The sequence below is a fragment of the Homarus americanus genome, unplaced genomic scaffold (assembly GCF_018991925.1).
Source record: "Homarus americanus isolate GMGI-L3 unplaced genomic scaffold, GMGI_Hamer_2.0 scaffold33468, whole genome shotgun sequence".
NCBI lineage: Eukaryota > Metazoa > Arthropoda > Malacostraca > Decapoda > Nephropidae > Homarus > Homarus americanus.
This window is the reverse complement of record NW_024714177.1, coordinates 3,682,874-3,706,309: the sequence shown is the minus strand read 5'-3', so window position 1 is coordinate 3,706,309 and position 23,436 is coordinate 3,682,874. Positions and strand designations below refer to the sequence as shown.

The window sequence follows — 23,436 nt, the reverse complement described above, 5'->3', positions numbered from 1 at the left end:
GGTCTAAAGCACGGCATGGTAGGTCTAAATCACACCATGGTAGGTCTAAAGCACGGCATGGTAGGTCTAGATCACACCATGGGAGGTCTAAATGACACTTTATGATACAAAAAAAAATTGACGTGTCTGACATTCCAGCGACATCGTAAAATTAGGTCAAGGTCAACCGAGTGACAAAAGGTCGTGTCTTGGTAGCTGTAGGTCTTAAGAGGATCTGTGACCAGTAGGAAACACCTCGATGTACACACTACACTCTCCCGAAGCCAAACTTGCCCTACAGATAGACTTCCCTTGATAAGACGAATGTATTGTATCTCTGGTGACTGGATGTGTACGTCGATAGGACATAAAATCTCAAGGGACAATATCATCGACCCTACAGAGGAAACTACTGTACAACGGGTCTATTGGTTCATACTAGGTAGCTCTGTTTACACCTATCCTCTATCGCTCATATATCTATCCATCATATTTTTTGAAGCATTAATGAAGTTTTTAAGTTACTGAATCTTTTGGAATATTGAGTTTAATATTAATTTTCTCACAATTTTTACCTGAAACAGAGCACCACCAATACCTGGGGAAGAATGTGCCGCCAGTAAAGTGAACACGATTATTATGTACACAAAGGAAGTAAACCTGAGTTATTGGAGACAAGTATGTACAGAGAAACCACGTCACTACCAGGCCTCAGAAACTTTACACAGGAACATCACTTTTAAAATATTTTGGTTATCACATTATTACTAGAAACTTTGGTCTTGAGAACCTAAGTGTACCAGAAACTATAGCAAGGGAATCACACAAAGTTGCTCCAATAGTTAAGCAAGATACATTAATTGTCACAAGTGTTTCATGATCAAGCAGCTATAAGAACCAACACATCGTGGCTCCCAGCTGGTGAATAATGACGATAGAAAATGAGTGCTCTAGTCTTTATCGCCTCACCTGTCCGCCATCTTTCATCCTACAACCCCCACCATCTACGTCTCAACAAGGATTAAAGTAGTTTTTCTTGATTGTATGAACCATTTCGACAATATCTCAAGACGAATGATTATCAAGTAAAGTTTCAAGAGGTGGGTTGCGGCGGTAACTTGTGTTCGAAAAGGAAACTGTTTGACAGGATGTATAAACTCGCGGGCCAATGATAATGCTCTCCCCTAAACGTCGTCATACAAATGGAAGTTTCTGACTGGTTAATCTTACAGAGGATTTGTAATGTAAACAAAACCATTCCAAAGTACACATTATTTACCGAGTTGTTTATATATTTACAGAAGCGATATCAAAACACAGAGAATATATATATATATATATATATATATATATATATATATATATATATATATATATATATATATATATATATATATATATATATATATATATATACATAAATTACTAAAAGCTGTTAGCCAAAAAAGTGATGGGCTTCTTAATGACCTCAATTAACGATGGTCCTATAAAACACACGGATATGTTAGCTATTTATCTAACCTAACCACATATGCTATTAGATTCCCTATTGGCGTTCCAACCACTAACACTACCAACAAGACCCCCTATGTTTCTTTCAACACAAGACATACCCTGAGTATAGAATTAAACAAGTGATCGCGGGCACGTTCGTGTCCAGTGAAAGATTGAACGCTCGTGCTTGGCTAGCGTACAGCGAATGAGGGTGCGCCAAGTCCGTAGCCCTGCATCGTTTTCCAGCGTAAATAAAATGGTTAATTAATGCCTTCCTAAAGAAACCATCGACATGGGACCAGGTTTTTTTCCACTCTACGATTTTTTGTGATTTTTCCACCAAGTTTGATGAAAAACGATTGTGCCGTTTCGGCTGCCCAGAACAGACACACAAACAGACAAACGCCAATTCCTATAGTATATTAGATAAACAGATTAATACACGAGCTCTATATAAACGATAAAACCAGCCCTGGTTGACCCTTTCTATTTTATAAATTATTTCCAGATTGTATATAACATGGCCTACTCTTTCATTATTTCGTAAACAAACTGAAGACGGATTACATTTCCAGCATTGAACATCCTATCAGTCATTTCTCTCCGTATATTTTTCCAGTCTATCCACACTTGTATACACTAATCACAATCTATTTATTATATATCATTTACGTGTCGCCATAATTTAGTCAAACATGTAACTCATTACAAATATAAGGCAAAATTTTCCAACGCCTGTTTAAAATATTCCCGCCAAAATTACACCACCTCCATACATGTTCATCTTTTGGCGGGAAGAATAATATGGCGGGAATCTTTATGTCAACCGGGTGAATTAACCTGAAAATAAGTGTTGTACAGAGGCATATATTTGTTGTTATGAGGTGTTTTAAAGGTCTTACGGTAATGTTAAACTGGTGATGTGGGAGACTAGATAAAAGGGGGATATGTGTTTTCAGTGTTAATGTAAAGTATGGCGTTCGAGGCTGCAAGAATCTGTACATTGTCATTGTTTTTGTTTTCCCCCGTGAAGATTCGAGCATCATGGTGCCGACACTGAGGACTGAGAGATGATGAGTAAGTCAATCGCTGGTCCATTTCAATTTATGTCGAGTCAAAACAAGGTGCGACACAAACTGAAGTGACAAAAACACCTAAGACTAATTTAAACCAAGGAAGCTGCTCCTCCCTTCACCCCCCCCCTACCCCCCACGTCCATGAGCCAACGCCACCTTAATTGCTCGCTGACCTAAATATCAGACTGCTTTTTTTATATATATAGTTACAAAAACAATAATAAATGATAAAGCTGTGAGTGATAGGTGAGGACTGGACCCTTTTTAGTAACGGTGTCTGAGTCTGTACGTGGAGTTTGATCTTCAGTATAAACATAGACGCTCGTTCACCGGGTTGTCGGATTCTGTCTAACTCATTAAGGGAAGTATGAATTATAAAAGTACGTCTGTGAATAATCGATGCAATTATTAAATAATCTTTGAATCTGCATCATGAAAGCACTGCAAGTGACACGAACATATTGAAGATAATCAAAGTCTCTTGGCACGTCTCAAAATAATCGCTGTCATGTATATAAATCGTCCATAAACTAAAGCAAATATGAAGTTGCTGGCTGAAGACTGAGAGGGTAATTTAGGTCACAGCAGCAACAACAGTTTAATGAGAGGCAGCAGGTGTGAGGGAGGTAAAGAAACATAGTTGGCTAGGCAATAAAACAGCGACAGGAGAGTGGGGATGGCTAGCTAGTACAGGGACCCCCGCGTGCCCAGCTGTTGCTCCTCACACACACAGTCGCCTTCACGGCTCTACGCCAGGCAAAGCTGTACACCACCTCTGACACTAAAACAATACAGCCACGTATAAACAATGGCTCGCTCGGCCTTCACTTGAAAGACGAGTTTTAGTGCTCAATACGATGGAGATTTTTATGCCTACCGACTCGTGTTTTCAGCTGGTGTAGTGAATAACATTTGGGTTGGGAAATTAATGAAGTGATATTGTTAGCTTGTGTAATATTTTAAGTGTCCTTGTAGCTACATGACAGACCAGATGCATAACATGATAAAGATGAGGAAGTCGAGGAGAGGATAGATGTCGGGCGTCGACAGGTTAAGGTCTTGCTCTCAACTCTCTTTACAACTGTATAGAATCACGGGAGTTTGATCACAGATGTGTTTTCAGGGGTGGTAGGTGGGAGTGGCGTCAACTAGGTAGACGGCAGCTTAATATATATATGTACTATTCTAACCCTTAAAATATCTCTTTGCCCACTGAAAGAGCCGGGGAGCAGTGGGGGAGGTGGCTGGCTGGTTGGCTGCGTGTGGGCGACCTTGTGGCCTGAGCGCTGCCAAGTCTCTTTACCCACCACCGCTATAACACCGCCACGACTAAAGTAATATATACAGTACAAGACCTTCATAACGACACACTAACTTGTTTCCGACTGATAAACAAAAAATATTATCCTGTCGTCAAGCATTGCCAAGTACTTCGACTAGACGACGAACTCAACTGGCGAAGAATAAGAGCCTTGGCTGGTGGGTGTTGGGTGACCACCACCTGGGAGATGACTCACGCTTCAGGCATCCAACTGAGGCCCGCCAGACCTCGCCAGTACCACCTTCTTCAGCGACACCTCTTGCATGTGCCACAAGATGCATTCCTCTTGGATCTTTCATTCCTCTGTGGTTGGTCATCTCTTCCACCGCCTGTCGAGCTTCACTACTCATCCCTCCGACACCACTATTTACCCTCGATCCTTTTGTGAAGGTTTAAGCCCTCTTCATCAAATAGACTCAGAACATGGCGACCGTTCACGCTTGTGTCGTTTAAATTAGCCACATAGATTCCTTACTGTTTTTATATGAGAAATAAATTTGTTGCTTTCATATTAGTTTAGGTGATGGCAGGTGTTGCCCCCCCCCCTCCCCCCGCAGCTTGTGTTCATTTTCTTTAGGAGGAAGTGATTGTGTTGAAGGTTAGCCAGGAAGGGGAGGTTTAGGTTAGGTTAGCCATGAGGTTGTGGAGGTTAGGCACTGGATGAAGGCTTCTGAGGCACCAGTGGCACCTCCTCTCGTCTCTAATGGTGGGTGAGGGGGATTGGGGGACTGATGACACTCTTTACCTCCTGATCGTATTGGCACTCTCTGAGGTTTGATGGATCATTCGCTTGGAACGATGGGGGACAGTGCCAGCTGCTTGTAAGGTGCATGTGTATAAAGAAGTGCCACTAACGACGCAGGGTATGAAGGTCACCTGCTCTGGTAACATCTGTACGAGACATTTGTGGCACTATAAGACGTTGACTTTGGTATCATTTAACGCTAACAAGGACTGAACTACCAAGATGTGAAGCTCAAAGTCACGACAGAAAACGATGATAAGACGTGACCCCGGAGTTGGTAATACTTCCCACTAAAACTGATGACAATATTGGGCAACACTAGATGACACAACTACTAAAACTGAGCAAAATATTAGAGAGGAGAAAGAATTTTAACGAAATGCCTCGAATAAAATAGTTCACATTCTGAAGGTCATAAACTCGCTCATGAGAACAACACCATCAGTAAATTTGTAAAGCATTAGAATTATTGGATGGTAAAAATACTCTGTTTAAGGGAAAAGATGCAGAGACTGAGGCCAATAAAAATACTCGAGGTGAAATTTGGTGGAGTTGTCACAGGCGTCCACACCCCCCTCCCTCCCCCCTCAAGATTCTCTCCCTGACAGATGACAAACAGTCTTAGGTTTGTTCTGAAGATAATAAAATTAAATCAATATAATCCGTCAGAACACCACCCAACTGAGGCAGCGGGTGATGATACGCTCGTGGCAGAGGCGGGAACCTTCAAGACTCATTAACACGATCCCTAGATGTAAATAAAATTGAAAGTTGATGTCGAAAACCACCAGACGACAAGCCTTACCTCCAGGCGTACAGTTGTGATCATGACCTCTCACGTACCTTGACCTCTCACCCTCCTAAACGTTATTCCTCGTTCAGTGATCAACCCATTCGCCAAGTTTGATCAAAATCGGATAATGTGTTTTGTAAGATGTTTCCGTTCACACAGAGAAACAAGTTGAGAGGCTTAAGTGTGTCACTGGTCTCTGAAGTGTTTGAGTATGTGTGTCACTGATCGTAGAAGTGTTCAGGTAAGTGTGTCAGTGGTCGTAGAAGTGTTCAGGTAAGTGTGTCACTGATCGTAGAAGTGTTCAGGTAAGTGTGTCACTGATCGTAGAAGTGTTCAGGTAAGTGTGTCACTGATCGTAGAAGTGTTCAGGTAAGTGTGTCACTGATCGTAGAAGTGTTTGAGTAAGTGTGTCAATGTTTGTCGTTAAGATGTTCAGTGAGGTGCGTCTTCAAGTCACAGAGACCAGCAATATATATCTCTTCTTCATCACCAGCGTCGCGGCGATGGATTAATCCCGAGGACCCGCCAGCCTAGTGACTCAGCCCCAAGTGGTGACGGCGGGGACCTGGCCAACACACGCGGGGAGACGGAGAGACGGGGAGACGGAGAGACGGAGACTTATCATTGACTATCACGTGTAAGAGACTGAAACATAATTGAATACCTTAAGACAACTCCCGAAACTTTCTTTGGTGACAGACTAGACTGAGGATGTCGTCGAAAGATTCAGGTTTAAGGCTAAAACTGTCTCGAGTAAAGACAAGAATTATCTCCCGAAGTAAAGTAAATTTTTAGTCAGGTCCGGAAACTTGGAATTTAGGCCAACCAAGGTAGTCAAAAATGTTCGGGTGAAACACTACTAAAGTTCCTCACCTTCTATGAACAATAACAATATACGAGGTTGAAATACCGTAATGTTTCGTGTGGTTTTGTTTTGAAGACTACAATTTGCGATAAGAAAGGGGAAAACATGAGTAATCCTGTCTAACACGGATGTAAAATTAAGATCTCCAGTGTTGACATTCGTTGTGGCAGGGAATTTTTCGAAGTTCTATAACAGATTCTGGTATATTGTATAATTTATCGTTTAGAAAGTAAACCTAACCTAACCTAACCTAGTTCCCCTCCCATCCGCTTATTTTACCTGAATTATAATCACCCTAACGTTACCTAGGGAGTCAGATCAGGTCAGGTCAGGTTAGGTTAGGTTAGATTAGGTTAAATTAGAGTAGTTTAAGTTAGATAGGGTAGGTTAGGTTAGGATGGCGAATCTTCAGGTGATCTAAACTATACATAAGAATAATAAATCAAAAATCTTTCAGAATTTCCTCGAATCAAGTAATGAATCACGTCGACCCCAAAACGGTTTCATTTTGGCAGAGGTTGACTCATCCAAAGAAGCACTGTGAATATCTCGACAAAGTATAACCATAGACTACCAGACGCCCCTCCTCCTTCAGTGTGCAGGAGAGAGAGAGGGAGAGAGCATCAAGAGAAGAAGCTAGCAGAGACAAGAAAGATGTTGAGCACCCATAATACCTGAGTTTATTTAGATGTGACTTACTGTACTGAGTTTGGTTCGATACGTTGAGAAGTCTACTATAAGTGCTAATTTCATATTGACTTAAGTTAATAATTATACAGTTTACTAATATGGATGGTGTGTGTGTGTGTGTGTGTGTGTGTGTGTGTGTGTGTTGGGGTGGTATGTGGAGGTTAGTATTATCTTGTGGTATATGTGAAGACTATGTAGGGGTGATGATGTATGATGTTGGCATTGGTGGTGGTAGAGGTAGTGGTGTTGGTAGTGTTGGTGTGTGGGCGTGTGGGCGTGGTGGCGTGGTGGCGTGTGGGCGTGGTGGCGTGTGGGCGTGGTGGCGTGGGCGGGGAAGGTATGAGCAGCTTCGGTAAAGTTATTTGAGGAATACAGTGGCGCTGCTCTGGGTGGCTCTCTCTCTCTCTCTCTCTCTCTCTCGCTATTTGGACAACATTCTACAGCGTGTGGGCGGCGTGTAGCCTGATGCTGTTCCAACACGATCACTGTGGGCGGCGATGTGGGTGGCGGGTGGTGTTCCAAGTGGGTCACTGTGGGCGGTGGTGTGGATGGTGTTCCAAGGGGTTCACAGTGGGCAGCAATGTGGGTGGTGGGTGGTGTTCCAACTGGGTCACTGTGGGCGGCAATGTGGGTCGTGTTCCACAGGGTCATCACTGTAGGTGTGGGTGGAAGTGTGGTTGGTGGTTAATATGGTGTTTCGGCAAGGTCCTGTAGTGTAGATGGTGGGCGGTGGTGTAAGCAGTGGGTCATGGGTGGTAGTGAGTGGTGGGTGGTAGTAGATGGTACAGGTGGTGGTACAGGTGGTGGTACAGGTGGTACTCGAACAGGGTCAACGCAGCGGGAGGTGAGACACATTAGGTAATGGTGTGATAAAATACGTAAGTAAAAAAATATAAAAACGAATGGAGTGATTTTGTGTGTGTGTGTGTGTGTGTGTGTGTGTGTGTGTGTGTGTGTGTGTGTGTCTTGTTCCACACACACACAAGTCTATATATATGTAGAGGCCGAGACAGAACGATGTGAGGGGCTGCAGTTTATCACTCCTACGAGGTGGAGGTCACGAGTCTTCTAATGTGTGAGTTAGCTGCCAGCCCGGGTGTTGAAAGGCGTTTTTACACGATCATCACTTCTTAAAATGTTCCCTAACTCACACACAGATGACTGCATCAAATATCTATTACTACTATGGGTGTTTTAAGGGCCACAGTTCGTGTATATATCCCCGAAGTCTCTCCTGTCTTTAGTCTTTCTTTGATCTTCTTAAAAGGGGGGAAAGTTATCTGTGAAGGCGATGAATTTGATTGAAAATGGATAAGCAACAGAGACACATGATGGGTGTTTATATTTAGACAAACCAAGTAAGTGATAAGAACCTTCCTCAGCTCAAGGCCTCGAGGATTATGTCGAGTGGTAAGCAACCAGACCCGAGGAGGAGGAGCGTGTACAGTAACTTAGTCGAGGCAAAATATTAAGCTGCATACTAGACAAAATCCTTAGAAATCAGGAGGATCTTTCATATAGACACTGAAACATAACTAATTGATGCACTTAAATTACTCCAAAGGGAACTCTCTATAGATCTGTTGGATGAAGGGAACATTTACGTCTCCAACCAGTTAAGATAGTTTATTATAGTACTCGACACTGTGTAGTTTAGCCTTCAGACTCCCGCACGTATAGAGATGTTCAGGAGTGAGGGAAAGCAGACAGTATCAGCACCGAGACACACTATGGCAGGAGGGGAACTATTCGTAAACAAAAAGACGTACAAAATAAGTGGGTTCCAGAGTTTGTTAATCATGACTGAGTGGGAAAAGAAATAATATGAAATACGACGGTTGAGCCAAAATTAAACATGCCCGACATTCCTCAGCTGGCTAAACCTAGAATCATGTGAGAGCAGCGTTGAGTGTTGAGGGTCTTGCTCTCTGCCAACCTGTGATTGTTCCAGGGATTCTGTCTCGTTTCAGTTCGAGATGGTTCGACTCTGCCCCCAATGGTTCGTGCGAACTTAGACTGTTTATTATGGTTGTGTTTTAAAGTCTTATTTAAATCGACCCAACTAAGTGTGAGTGTCTTACAATAAATTAAGCTCAAGGTACTTAATTTTATTTAGCTACAGTTTCAAGCTTTAGTACTAAACACCGATTCGAAGCGAGATGATTCACTTCAGGTGGAAGGTGGAGCGAGCTGGGCTGCCTGTGGGTGCCACCTGATAGCCCTGGACCGTGCCAAATGGGTACCACTGCCAACCTCTACCCACCCCCTCCACCTCCACCAAGCTGGAGCCTCCACACACACACTCACAACTCTAGGTTAATCTCTCTTTAAAATCCAATATAACTGATAATTTTTGCTAGGGGAGCTTATGGGGAGCGATGGCACCCTGGGATGGCAGGGTCATGGCACTCGGCGAGGCGCTGAAAGGGAGGGGGCGAGAGGCGGAAGTTGGCAGCCTAGCCAGCTCCATGCTCAGCCGGTCATGTTCAGATTTAACGCGAGTGGCGCCTGCCCGACCTGAGGAGCTAGCTGGGCCACACCGCCGCCTGCCCGACCTGAGGAGCTAGCTGGGCCACACCGCCGCCTGCCCGACTTGAGGAGCTACATGGACCACACCGCCGCCTGCCCACCGACCTCACTGTATGTCTCGCTACTGAGGCTTCTCACCTCCCACCTTCATAAACTTCTGCACACAACCTCACATGCGGGGTAAAAATCACTAAAATCCGACGTAACATTAAACTACATGATAAGATAAAGTTGACTTATAACATTGTATGAATAACTGACGAAACAAAATTCCATGGAAACATCGATGCCACAAAAATGTATTTACAGTCAACACACAACTCTACACCATCCCCCCATAGCAGGAAACTGTATGGTACATCAAAACGGTAGGAGGAAATATACCGAAATATCGATACAAAGCCAAAAATACTCTAAAGATTTGATTCTGAAAAGATTAACAACGAAATTGACAATAAACAAAAAGGCCCCAATAAATAAAACTTGACCTTGACTTGAGTAATTTAACGGTGGTGTCTTTGGATTATTGGTAAGTCTATGTTGCACCTCATTCCCATATTGGTAAACTATCTTGGCTGAACCGAAGAATAAACTTAAAACTGCTTTAGTCTATTACTCACGGGAGCTGCCAACACAACAACAGGTTACATCCCTCCGTGAAGTAGATTTGTTTTTTCTTTTACTTTCCTTTAATAAAAATAAGTTTACTTCACAGAACATTCCTCACAGTGTTGGGGTGCCGACTCTTCGCCACCTCAAGTGTGCAGAGCTAACCACAAGAAGTGTTTGAAGCGCATCTTGTGAGGTTTATTAACTGCACTAAAACTATGTGTGATGATGAAGTTCTTGTGTGTGTGTAAAGGTTAGGTTAGGTTAGGTTAGGTTAGGTTAGGTTAGGTTAGGTTAGGTTAGGTTAGGTTAGGTTAGAAAAATTGCAAAATACAAAGGAGTAAAAAATTGAAATATAATGACAAGTTTTAGAAATGAAAACTGATTTTTGAAAGACAGTTCAGAGAATAAGTGTTGAACCTCATCCAAGTGTACGTCAGTTTACCTTTGACTTTCCTGTAGTAAAAATAATGAAACAAATAAGACAGGGGGCCGCTTTCCCCCTCTAGGTGTAAATATAACGTATCTGTTCTGGATGCAACGTACATGTGAAACAGCAGACAGAGGTACTTGTCTGCCGCTCTTAATATAACTGAATAACCTCTCCTTCAGCCACGGCCGAGTACCAGGTAGTTATATATAGTTTTATTCTAAGGAAGAGTTGTATAGTTAACTTTGCTCTTGACTTGTATGGCCCCTTGCGCCAGGCGGAGTTACATGTTTATATCAGGGAAGTTTTACATAGCCATTGCTACCAGGCAGGTTCACGGCCACTTGCATCTGGCTGAGCTGCATATCAACCTAGGCTGGCCTGCATACATAGCCATCGATGCCAAGAAGGTGAACGGGCGCCTGTGTCAATCAAAGCCACGTAACCACCCATGTCCGTCCGAGTAATGATATTCAGTAACTTAAAGTCTTCAGCCATGATAGCTTGTGATGCAGAGCTTCTTGATTATTAAGTGTAGCTAATTTTAGCAGTGAATTCATCAGGTCTGGCTCTTCAGCTCCCTCAGCCACCACAGTAGTAATAAAGCTCTAGTGCCGGAGGTAAGTGACAGAACACAAGCAACAATCTTGACTACCGTAAGATACTGATAACCATAATGTGACATGTGTTACGTACCTTTATTTACAGGCTATATGATCAATATTATTTACCAAAACATGTGATAACCACAGTTTATGGTGAAGACAGAGACTATATGAGGCGAGGCGATGCAGTTTACCGTCTCGTATGACCAAAAAAAAAACGTTTATGGGACACAAAGACATCTGGCTGACAGCAAACGTTTACTACTACGCTCATCCATACAGCGGTGAGCTAACTGAGATACAAAGCACAGGCAATAAAGTGCTACGCTGTGATCAAAGGCCAACATGAATAATGGAGTGGTGTTGGCAAGGCCAGGAGATGTGACCTTCAAGGGTGGGCCACCCGGCCATCACTGACTTCTGGCCCCATCGTCTGTGACAAACACTGATATTCTGCCAAAAATTCCTCCTCGGTTAATATGTTTATAATTATCACATCAAACATTTATGTGACTTGAGACACTTTTACTTGAGACACTTTTACTTGAGACACTTTTACTTGAGACACTTTTACTTGAGACGCTTTTGTTCTTGAACGTTTCCTCAGTTAACTCACACTACACTTGGTATATATTTATACATCTCATACAAGAGCAGTTACTTCCTCGCCTATGTAAACTTTTATAAATAATCGCAAGGAGTAATGACCAAATGTCTTAATAAAGTCACCATAAAGATATTTCAGGAGGACAATATAATACTTCATAGTAGTCAGATAGGACGATGACGGCACGAGAGGACGATGACGGCACGAGAGGACGATGACGGCACCAGCGACCACAACTCGTGTCGTTTACAACAACATTCATCACAACACAATTTTGATGATGATCGTGTTAGAAATTCTTGCTCTAAATAGTGGCCATTAACTCATCGTCTTGGTGTCATTGTTATATTATCAGGCTGTTCTCTATGATCACTGTGTTTTGCTTTCACTTTTCTCAAATGAACTGACTCCACAAGCATCCATGTTGATCATCTGGTTAGACATTACTCGACACTAGACTCGTGAGGAAGGACAACCTAGTGTGGACAAAGCTCTTGAAAGACGCTACCACTACCTGTTAACGTCTTCTGATAGCCCTCGGTAGCCTATCAACGTCTTCTGATAGCCCTCGGTAGCCTATCAACGTCTTCTGGTAGCCCTCGGTAGCCTCACAAGCTAACATAGACCCCAAATGTAACATCAGGTCGTCCCTAAGAAATAAATACTATTCACCAATTCTCATTCTCTGGGATTTAAGGACGTACGTGAAACCAGTCTACATAATGACATTCCAATCAAATTTTTTAACACAAGTTGATACTGAATTATTTAATTTTAACTTCATACTGAAGGTTCATGTTCAACTAATTAAACTCAAACTAAAATTTTTGTAACTAAATACACAGGTAGCTCCAAATGACAAGGTGTTCAATACTAGGTTCACAGGCTCTCATAAAGTGGCTCCAGTATCACTCCGCGGGTAGTCACTCTATAATTCTGTTACACCTGATGCACATTTCTCTATTTGTAATCAACAAGTCCTTCAAACAGGCCTGATAGGGTTGGAAACTATATATACTAGTATCAGACGCCTGGCATTATTATCTAACGGCGTGAAATTTAACTAAAAGAAGTGTTCGATCCTAAAACTAAATACTATGGCACTTCTTATTGTCATCTCGGGAAGGAAAAGACCAGAAACATGGGTTAGGCTCTCCATCATCGTGTCCACTTAAGACCTCTAACTCAGGTAAACTAGTCTATCACATCCTCAATGAAATATTCTACTACAGGTAAGTTTCATTGTCAAGTTACAAGTTATATGGTGTTCACCGCTGTACTGACACTCAGCTTGTATACAACTCTGCCAGACTCAACAACTATTTTATACATTTCTGCACAAACAATGTCATGTAAAAACTCTCCTAGCTCTTATCTCCGCTACATTGTCCAACTGTGTGTATGTTTCTATCTCTGTTCACCACCATGTGTGTCTTTAGGTCACCATTAAGACATGCAGAACTATATTCTCTTCCCCTTGTGTCCCCCACCACCACCAGTCATCACCAGTCATCTTTCAACTACCTTTGCTATGTATAATTTCGTCTCTACCAAACCAATTCAAACTATGTACAACTCTGTGTCTCGGTAGTGTTGTGTGTCTCCAACATCACTGCTCAGTCCTGTCTCTACTAACTACTACTTGTACTACTGCGCCCGTCTCCACCACCACAACTTCGTCTAGCACATGTGACCATCAGTGACTGGACAAAATATCACTCCTCACTAGCACATAGTTATACACTAAGGTATAGTTCACTTATAACACACTCAAAACATCTGTCAGACTCGGAACACATCCAGCTGAGAGGTGGACCAGAACTTGAGCTCAGGCCGGGTGACTGTCATAGTCCACACCCAACAAGGACTTCCTCGGTTATACTTAGCCAATTGGTTCCTGGGATAGATTCTTTTGAGTAATAGGGAACTCGTAGTAATTTTCAAGTTTATCCACACGTACTTATTAACGAGGTTCACGGGATGCCAAAAAGGTATACAAGACATAATGATCCCAGGGTCACACGGGAAGCCTCGTTCTTGTGCCCCGCCAGAAGACTTTAGCTTGCTGTACAGGGGCCTCGTGTGCGAGCCCTGGCAGCGGCTAGGCTCTCACAGAATCCTTTACCTATTTAATTCATCATTTCTTATTTAGGTTTAGTTAAGATGTTTAGAGTTTAATGGTCCACATTATCGTTTAGTAATGGTGATTATGTTAGAGTATCTTTTAATACACTTTGGGGTGTGATTTACGGTCTCTTCCTGGTCTGTGAAGGACAGGACTGTCTTAGTAATTGCTGGTATACAATTACACCTTTACTGAGACAAACTATAATTTCTGTATCGTTCCTGGGAGACTGATGGTTATAAGAGAGATCATGGCTGGTCTTTGGACGCTTATATGACAACCATGCAAGAGAGCAGAGCAGGGGAGCTGGCGGGCCCCTCCGCGCACCGCCTGCCTAGCCTTCAGAGGGTTGCCACAACAACACTACTAAAAGGGAGGAACACTTGCTGGCCGTTGAGCTGCAGGCAGTGTTGACGGGGCTTGGCGGAGGGGCCGGCGCAGCATCTGGGGGGAAAACTCCTGCACCACACAGACGAACACTTACACTGTCTTGCACTTGAACACTTATGGCCGCGCGTAACACTGACCACTCTCACACGTATACTCCAATGGACCTGCCGGTACTCTCCCCGGCAAAGATTATTTTATAGATTCGTCAGGCTTTGTTCTATTGCCGGATACACACCGTAACACTTGCGGAGGCTTGTTGTTCGGCCGAGCGGAGGAAGGTTAGCCTGGTCGGGGATCGGACTGGGCAGCGGGGCGACTGCTCTTCAAGAGCCCAGTTGGCCTGCACACACGTAAATGGCGGCCCACCAGCTCTCGCTACCAGATACCTGCAGCCCGCCGGCCCTCCGCTCACGCCGCCACACACACACTCATATCTCTTATTTCATCCTTGAGCTTCCTTCTACCTGCCAGCCTCCCCGACCGTCATCCAGGGCTCCCTATCTTCCTTACAATGCATTTTACTACTTGGCAAGAATTCCATACAGGTAATTATAGTGTTGTATGATAATTGTGGTGTTGGCGGTGTGAGGCACTTGGCACCCACGCCCCCCTCCAACCAAAATGGGAGCGGCCCGGGGGCTATTTTGGTGCCCGGCTCCCACCGCCACCGACACCAAGTATTTGTAAACACGCCATCACCTTATACCCACCCAAGGTGCCATCTCCAACTTGCCATGCTATGTTGCACGTGCCCAAGTGGTCACCCCCCCTCCCCCTACAGAGTGACCTAAGCTGACCCGGCGTGACCGTGTGGACGGGGGGGGGGGGACGCCTGGGATGGGCAGGTTAGGGCAGCGAGCTTGGCTGGCTGTCCGCCCCTGGGACCACACGCCTCCACGCGTCACATTACCCCCGCACCTCCCGGCCCCCACACACATACCCTCATCACGGGATTGTGTCCATGCATCGTGGAAACATACTGGGAGTACTTAACTTTAAGCTCTTGTTGTGTAACTTTCCGGAAATTACACAAGTATACAGAGCTTCCTGGTTCCCGCGGGACAGTGTTTGGTCGAGAGGAGTCCGCGGCGATGGTAGGTGAAGCTGGATACTCTGGATTTACATTTTTGTTCCCAGGAGACCAAGAACACCACAGTGCTAGTGGATTAGAACACCGACCTCCGACACCTGAAGAACACCGATATTTCGTTTAGGTTAGGATAGGTTAGGTTAAATCAGTTTTTGTCGATCAAGAGCGATGACTTCCGGTCTCTGAAGAATATTAACATCTGGTGCCCGATGGTACGTCTTGTCTGGCCTTGAACACAGACTTCTTCTTGGGCCACGAAGAACAAAAACCTCATCTTGGCCACGTAGAACACAGTCTACTTTATCACCTCAGCAATACTAGTTTGTTCTCACCTCAACGCCATCAAAATCTTCCGAAACTTGAAGAACACCACCAACCACTGCAGTCATAACACCACCAACCACTGCAGTCATAACACCACCAACCACTGCAGTCATAACACCACCAACCACTGCAGTCATGACACCACCAACCACTGCAGTCATGACACCAACCACTGCAGTCATGACACCAACCACTGCAGTCATGACACCAACCACTGCAGTCATAACACCAACCACTACAGCCAGATCTACAGCCCTAGTGTTGAGGTCTATGTTATACCGTCATTTGAGTCTTATCAATTCTCCCCCTGTTATTTCTATGTCTCTCTTCATTACGTCTATCCACTCCGTTATTAGTCTACGTCTTCTCCTTCTGTTCCTCCTCCTACTCCTTTATTCGTTGTGTCCTTCCCATCTGTGTCTGCTATCAATTTTACCTTTTTTTCGTCTGTGTTGCTTTTCTCTTTTTCTCTTCCTTCTCCTCCTTTCCACTTCCTTCTTTTCCTTTTCTCCTCCTCCTCCTCCAATTTCTCCTACTTCTCCTTCTTCTCCTCCTCCTCCTCCTCCAATTTCGTACTCCTTCTCTTCCAACTTCTCCTTCTTCTCCTTTTTACTTCACTTTAATTCCACATCCAGTTCTTCTTCTCTACCAATAACTTCTCATCTTCTCTCTAAGTTCTTACCTCGCCTTCCATACTCCTTCTCTCTCTTTTGTTACTTTCTTATTCCTGTTTTGCTTTTCCTTTATACAATTTCTCCTGTTTGTATCCTTTCCTGAACTGTTATTACTCTCTTTATTGCGTGTTCCTATTTCCTTCTTTCGCTAATACTGTTTTTCTCTCTCTCTCTCTCTCTCTCTCTCTCTCTCTCTCTCTCTCTCTCTCTCTCTCTCTCTCTCCAATTCTCATTTGCTTTCTCTACTATGCTTCCTCCCTATGTCTCTTTCTCTCACTTTTAGCTTATTCTCTCTCTTTTTTTCTATCCCTCCAACCCTCTTTAGCATTCTCCACGCCCCTTACCTATCCCCTATCCGACAGGTGAACCTTTGAAGTTGTCACCTCAAATACCTGATACAGTATACAGGCAGGAGGCCTTTTTTTCATCTACCACCTTAGAGGATGGGGTCAAGTCATTGTCGAACCTGTTCTTCGTCAGTGTCGTTATACTAGGTCCTGCCCTGTTCTCGTCTTGTCCTGTTCTCGTCTTGTCCTGTTCTCGTCTTGTCCTGTTCTCGTCTTGTCCTGTTCTCGTCTTGTCCTGTTCTCGTCTTGTCCTGTTCTCGTCTTGTCCTGTTCTCGTCTTGTCCTGTTCTCGTCTTGTCCTGTTCTCGTCTTGTCCTGTTCTCATCTTGTTCTGTTCTCGTCTTGCCCTGTTCTCATCTTGTCCTGTTCTCGTCTTGTCCTGTTCTCGTCTTGTCTGTTCCTCGTCTTGTCCTCATTTTTGCCCTGTTCTCGTCTTGCCCTGTTCTAGTCTTGCCCTGTTCTCGTCTTGTCCTGTTCTCGTCTTGTCCTGTTCTCGTCTTGTCCTGTTCTCGTCTTGCCCTGTTCTCGTCTTGTCCTGTTCTCGTCTTGTCCTGTTCTCGTCTTGTTCTGTTCTCGTCTTGCTCTGTTCTCGTCTTGTCCTGTTCTCGTCTTGTCCTGTTCTCGTCTTGTTCTGTTCTCGTCTTGCTCTGTTCTCGTCTTGCTCTGTTCTCGTCTTGTCCTGTTCTTGTCTTGTCCTGTTCTCGTCTTGTTCTGTTCTCGTCTTGCTCTGTTCTCGTCTTGCTCTGTTCTCGTCTTGCCCTGTTCTCGTCTTGCCCTGTTCTTGCCCAGTTGTTCTCGGCGTCTTTGTGGCTCTCTGACCAGCGGAACATAACCGTAAAAAGGAACTAGAGCGGAAAGGGTAAACAAATAGAAGCGAATAATACTAATTTTATCCTCAATGCGACGTCCTTGCAAGGGCGCCCACCACGATACTACCACCGCTACCACCACTACCACCAACCATAGCACCTCTACTACCACCCCTACCACCACTGCTACCACCCCTACCACCACTACCACCACCCCAACAACCCTGGCCAGCAGAATCTGCCAAAAGATAGAACGATCAGAGCAAGAACTCCTTCAAAGACTCTCACCAGATAACGACAACAACCATACATGGTTCCAAAAAAGTTACCAAATCTCAAAAGGTCCATTACTATCCCCGCTCTACACGGCCAGGCAATAGACAACCTCCCTAGACCAGCATCCGCCAGTAGGGTCGGCGAATATGAAATAAGGCCCTTAAAACACCCATATATGGGATAGGGTAGGCTGTCTAGTGCCTGTACCGACAGACAATAACTAACCCATGACACAACCCTAACACACTATTAGCTTAGCTAGGCGGTCAGCCTCCCTCTCTTACCTCCTCCTGAATTTCTTCAATTTCCGAACTATAACTTCCTTCCCCACCTCTAATCTTCTTTCACCCTCCTTTCACCCCTCCTTTCACCCCTCCTTTCTCTAGAAAAATAAAAAAATAAATAAAAAACAACAAAGAGAGACTTGTGGGTACGCGTCCCTCCCTCCGTCCCTCCCTCCGTCCGTCCCTCCCTCCCTCCCTCCCTCCCTCCCTCCCTTCTTTGCCTTCAACCCGGAAATAAAACAACTGTGATGATCTTAAGGTAGAATAGATGAGACAGAAGAAGAAAAAGGACAGAAATAAAGAGAAGAATATACATTAAAAATATATAAATGGGAATAAGAATGAGAGAGAAGGATGGATAGGTAGAGAAAGCATAGAAAACAGGCTAAAATAAACTAGAGATGGTGAAAGAATGAAAGAAAACTGTGGAAATAGATGGAAAACACAGAGGAGGAATAGCTAAGGTTGGTTTAATCCGGTTAAGGGTTGTGTAGGTCGCTGTAAACACGAGGTAATGTGTGAGTCTCTGTCTAGGAGCCTTACAAGAATGTTTTAGTCATGATGGCACCGCCTTCCTTGTCAGCTGTAGCATTAGTGGCACCGTCTGCATCTGTGGCATTAGTGGCACTGTGTCACCAGCTGCAGCAATATTAGAAATGCGTCACCAGCTGTGGCATTAGTGGCACTGTGCACCAGCTGTGGCATTAGTGGCACTGTGTCACCAGCTGTGGTATTAGTGGCACTGTGTCACCAGCTGTGGCATTAGTGGCACTGTGTCACCAGCTGTGGCATTAGTGGCACTGTGCACCAGCTGTGGCATTAGTGGCACTGTGTCACCAGCTGTGGTATTAGTGGCACTGTGTCACCAGCTGTGGCATTAGTGGCACTGTGTCACCAGCTGTGGCATTAGTGGCATTAGTGGCATTGTGTCACCAGCTGTGGCATTAGTGACGCTGTGTCACCAGCTGGGTCACAAGTGGCACCTTGAAGAAATGCCTCTAACTTCACGTTAAAGACATCACCTTATCTCCCATATCTCCAGAAAGGTGTCTCAGCTAGCCATTTGTTTCCTGTTAATCCCAAACACCGAGCGTAAGACAATGACTCAAGTGTTCATCCGGCATTTATCACTTTAATGTTCTCTCTTGTAAGGTTCACCAAAGTCACAAACAGATTTGTCAGGACTCTCTCTCTTCTGACAGATAACTGGCTCTTGTGTTACTCGTAAAAGGAATAATTAATTTGACAGACGATATGTGACAAGACGAAACATCGAATTCATTAGATTACTTTTCTCCAGTGTTGTTCCTCTGTTTTGGTCTTACAGCGTGTCAAGGTCACCAGGACACACCACTAGCAGATAGAGGCGTCTTGGTGATTACTCTATTTATAATGGTGCTTCTAATTACCCTTAGGGCATACTCTGGGGTATGTCATATAACACCAGAGAATAACACCAGAGAATAACACCAGAGAATAACGAGTATAACACCAGAGAATAACACCAGAGTAAAACACCAGATTATAACACAGTGGGAATCATTACTCGATACCAAACAAAGTATCATAAGCAAGCCTGGAAGATAATACCAGGCCGTCAGTAACACCAGCGAGCATTATACCACACAAGCGAGCATTATATCACACCAGAGAGCATTATACCACACCAGCGAGCATTATATCACACCAGAGCGCATTATACCACACCAGCGAGCATTATATCACACCAGAGAGCATTATACCACACCAGCGAGCATTATATCACACCAGAGAGCATTATACCACACCACCAGCGAGCATTATACCACACCACCAGCAGGCATTTATACCTACCAGCAGGCATTATACCACACCAGCGAGCGTGCCGCACCAGCGAGCATTATACCACACCCAGCAGGCATTATACCGCACCAGCGAGCATTATACCACACCAGCGGGCATTATACCACACCGGCGGGCATTATACCACACCAGCGGGCATTGTATACACCAGCAGGCATTATACCACGCAGCGGGCGTTATACTTCCACACACACACCAGCGAGTATGCCACACCGGGCGTGCATACACCAGCGAGCATTATATCACACCAGCGAGCATTATACCACACCAGCGAGCATTATACCACCAGCGAGCATTATACCGCACCAGCGAGCGTGCCACACCGGCAGGCATTATACCACCACCAGCAGGGCATAGTAAGGTTCAGTGACTTTGGTTCGGGTATCTTATCCTTCTTTCTGGCAGACTCACTCTCTCTCTCTCTCTCTCTCTCTCTCTCCTTATCCCTACACCTCTTCCTCCCTCACCTTCCTTCACCCCCTCCTTCACCCCCCTCCTTCACCCCTACCCTCACCTGTTCCTGAGGTGAGTAACCTACCATCGTCCTGTTAATGTTCCTTCGGGTGTATAAACTATAAAATTATTTGGTGAGGTGAGGAAGAGGAGAGACTTGGGAGGAAGGGGGGCAGGAGGGAAGGGGCAGGAGGAAGGGGAGGCCGGAGGAAAGGGAAGGGGGCAGGAGGAAGGGAGGGCAGGGAGGAAGGGAAGGAGAGGGAGAGAAGTGTGAAGAGGAAAGGTGGGGGAGGGAGGGCGGGGTATGTAGTGTTATTTTAAGTGATGTAATGCGTCACTGTTGTTTTCCGGGAAGGTGAAGGTGACTCATAGATGGAGGAGAGGGAGGGTGGGTCCTCTCCCTCACTCCATCCCCCACACGAGCTCCCTGCGTCACACACACACACACACACACACACACACACACACACACACACACCTCATTTCTAAAGTGTTACCAGATTCGTTGTGTTGGTGTTACAATTTTGAGGTCTCATCACCGTGGTGCAACACTGACTGTGCTTGGTATTATTGTAACCGTGTCAGTGGGTACGTGGTGGTGGTGGTGGTAGTAGTGCTGTCAGTTGGTACGTGGTGGTGGTGGTAGTGTGCTGTCAGTTAAGGTACGTGTGGTGGTGGTGGTAGTGCTGTCAGTGGGTACGTGGTGGTGGTGGTGGTGGTAGTGCTGTCAGTTGGTACGTGGTGGTGGTGGTAGTGCTGTCAGTGGGTACGTGGTGGTGGTGGTGGTAACACTGTCAGTGGGTACGTGGTGGTAGTGGTAGTGCTGTCAGTGGTTACGTGGTGGTGGTAATAGTGCTGTCAGTTGGTACGTAGTGGTGGTGGTAGTAGGACTGTCAGAGGTCCGTGGTGGTGATGATGGTAGTAGGTATCACAAATTCCTTGATACAGTAAAACTAACATAACTATTGGTCAGTACGTGATATTCTTACGTCCCCCAAAATGCATCAAATTACAATGAGACTCTACCTTAAAACTAGATATTGTTCACTTAGCACCAATTAAGAGACAAAATTAAACCATGTTGAAGTGTTCGAGGTGAAAGAGTTGACTTTACACCTTGATTGACCACCAGTGAATAATTACCTGGTTTGTATGTTTCAGGTTAGAAATTTCGAGGCTACTAGTCTGTGTGGCTTATAAGTGACCCTAGAATGTATACATGGACAAAAAAAAAAACACTTCGGTAGAGAGAGAATGTAAACAATGCCTTAACCTCATAATTAAACTAAACAAAAAATAATTAAAAATCAATTCGTGGTATGGGAAAAAAAGTTACAGACGATGTTAAGTTTTCATCTATACCTCTGCCCTTCTATACATTTCCCCCATCCCTCCCGCCTTTCCCTCCCTCTCGAATCCTTTTTCCCCCACAACTGTACATACGTGTTGAGCATTGAACCCAAACTTGACGTCGTGCCAGTAACCATATGACTCACCTGGCCCCCTCTATTTCACCCAATTCTCAAGATCTCGTTAAATTAAATATCTCTTCCTTCCCCTCCCGCACTTAAGCTGCCTCACTCTTTAAAGCTATCTACATGCAAATATGGCTGTCAAAGTGGCGTAGAAATTGCACAGGAACTCTATCGCAGATGATGATGTGCCTGCTTGATTTGCCTAAGTCTATCAGGCCGAGTTATTTCAAGACACTGTTTGAGGAGGTGGCTGTACCGTGGAGAGGAGGGACAGCTGGGTACGTCTTAAGAGAGAGACATGGAGGGAGATGCATCAAACGGCACAACAGACCTTCAATACACAAGGAACCATCATCTCCGAACACTGCATTCAACCAACGTGGGATAGGAGTCTCCTGGGATCGAACCAAGAAACATTAAAACAGGAGACAAGATCTATAGCCACTCGACCACCGCACCCTCGTTAACATAAATACCAAAAATAGATTATATTAATTACTCATTTTTTTTGTCCTAAAATAAGAAAAGGAAAAACAGAAGAAAGATGAAACGACTTGTAAATAATAAGAAAGTACAAAAATAATGAGAGGAAAAAAAATAATATAAATGAGGGAAGGAAATGAAGAAAAAAGATAAAAGACGAAAAGGAGGAAGACGAAGAAGAAGACTAAGCAAACAGATGAAGGCGAAGATACATCCAACAGTTGCTTCACCCCACTCACTTCACCCCACTCACTTCACCCCACTCACTTCACCCCACTCCTTCACCCCTCCTCTTCACCCCTCTCACTTCACCCCACTCACTTCACCCCTCACTTCACCCCTCTCCCTTCACCCCACCTCACTTCACCCTCTCACTTCACCCACTCACTTCACCCCTACTCACTCACTCACCCCACTCCCTTCCCACTCCCTTCACCCCACTCCACCCCTCTCACTTCACCCCCTCACTTCACCCCACTCCACTTCACCCCTCTCACTTCACCCCTCCCTCACCTCCATCACCCCTCTCCACTTCACCCTCTCTCACCTCCACTCACCCCTCTCCTTCACCCCTCTCACTCACCCTTCTCACTTCACCCCTCTCAACCACCCCTCTCACTTCACCCTTCTTACAAACATTCTTACCTCCCATAACTTTTAATTGTTAATGAACTCGTGTAATTACGTACCTTGAAACACACTTAAAAGACCTTACATCAGGGTTAATTAATTACTACTTTATTTCCGACTAAATGAATTAAATAAATAAATTAGTTCCCTCTAAACACAATAATGAGGTCATGGTATTTACAGCCGGGTCAACAGTAACGATTAATGAACTAACTCTCTGTAGCATAAATACACTACAGGTTATGTGGTATTTACTTCTTGACTTTAATTTGCTGTTTAATCAATGTCTTCTTGCCAATTTCCTTAACTCTGGTACACTCGCACCAAAAAGTATCGGTGCAGGGTGAGATCGACGACTTCCGAAACGATACGTCTACACTGTGATATGTCGGGAAGGTTGGTAAGTGTATCCTCATAACCCCCCCCCCCCTCCTATATGGCTAACAATCAGTGTGTTTGTTTCCTCTTTTCGGATTGTTGCTTTGTGTCGA

General features: G+C 44.6%; 1 protein-coding gene across 1 annotated transcript; it reads right to left on the bottom strand.

Moving 5' to 3' along the window:
* Positions 1-17,046: 17,046 nt before the first annotated feature.
* On the bottom strand, positions 17,047-17,523 carry LOC121875976 (vicilin-like seed storage protein At2g18540). The gene has a single exon (XM_042380816.1). It carries the CDS (start codon positions 17,521-17,523, stop codon positions 17,047-17,049), a length of 477 nt encoding a protein of 158 aa, XP_042236750.1.
* Positions 17,524-23,436: the final 5,913 nt, after the last annotated feature.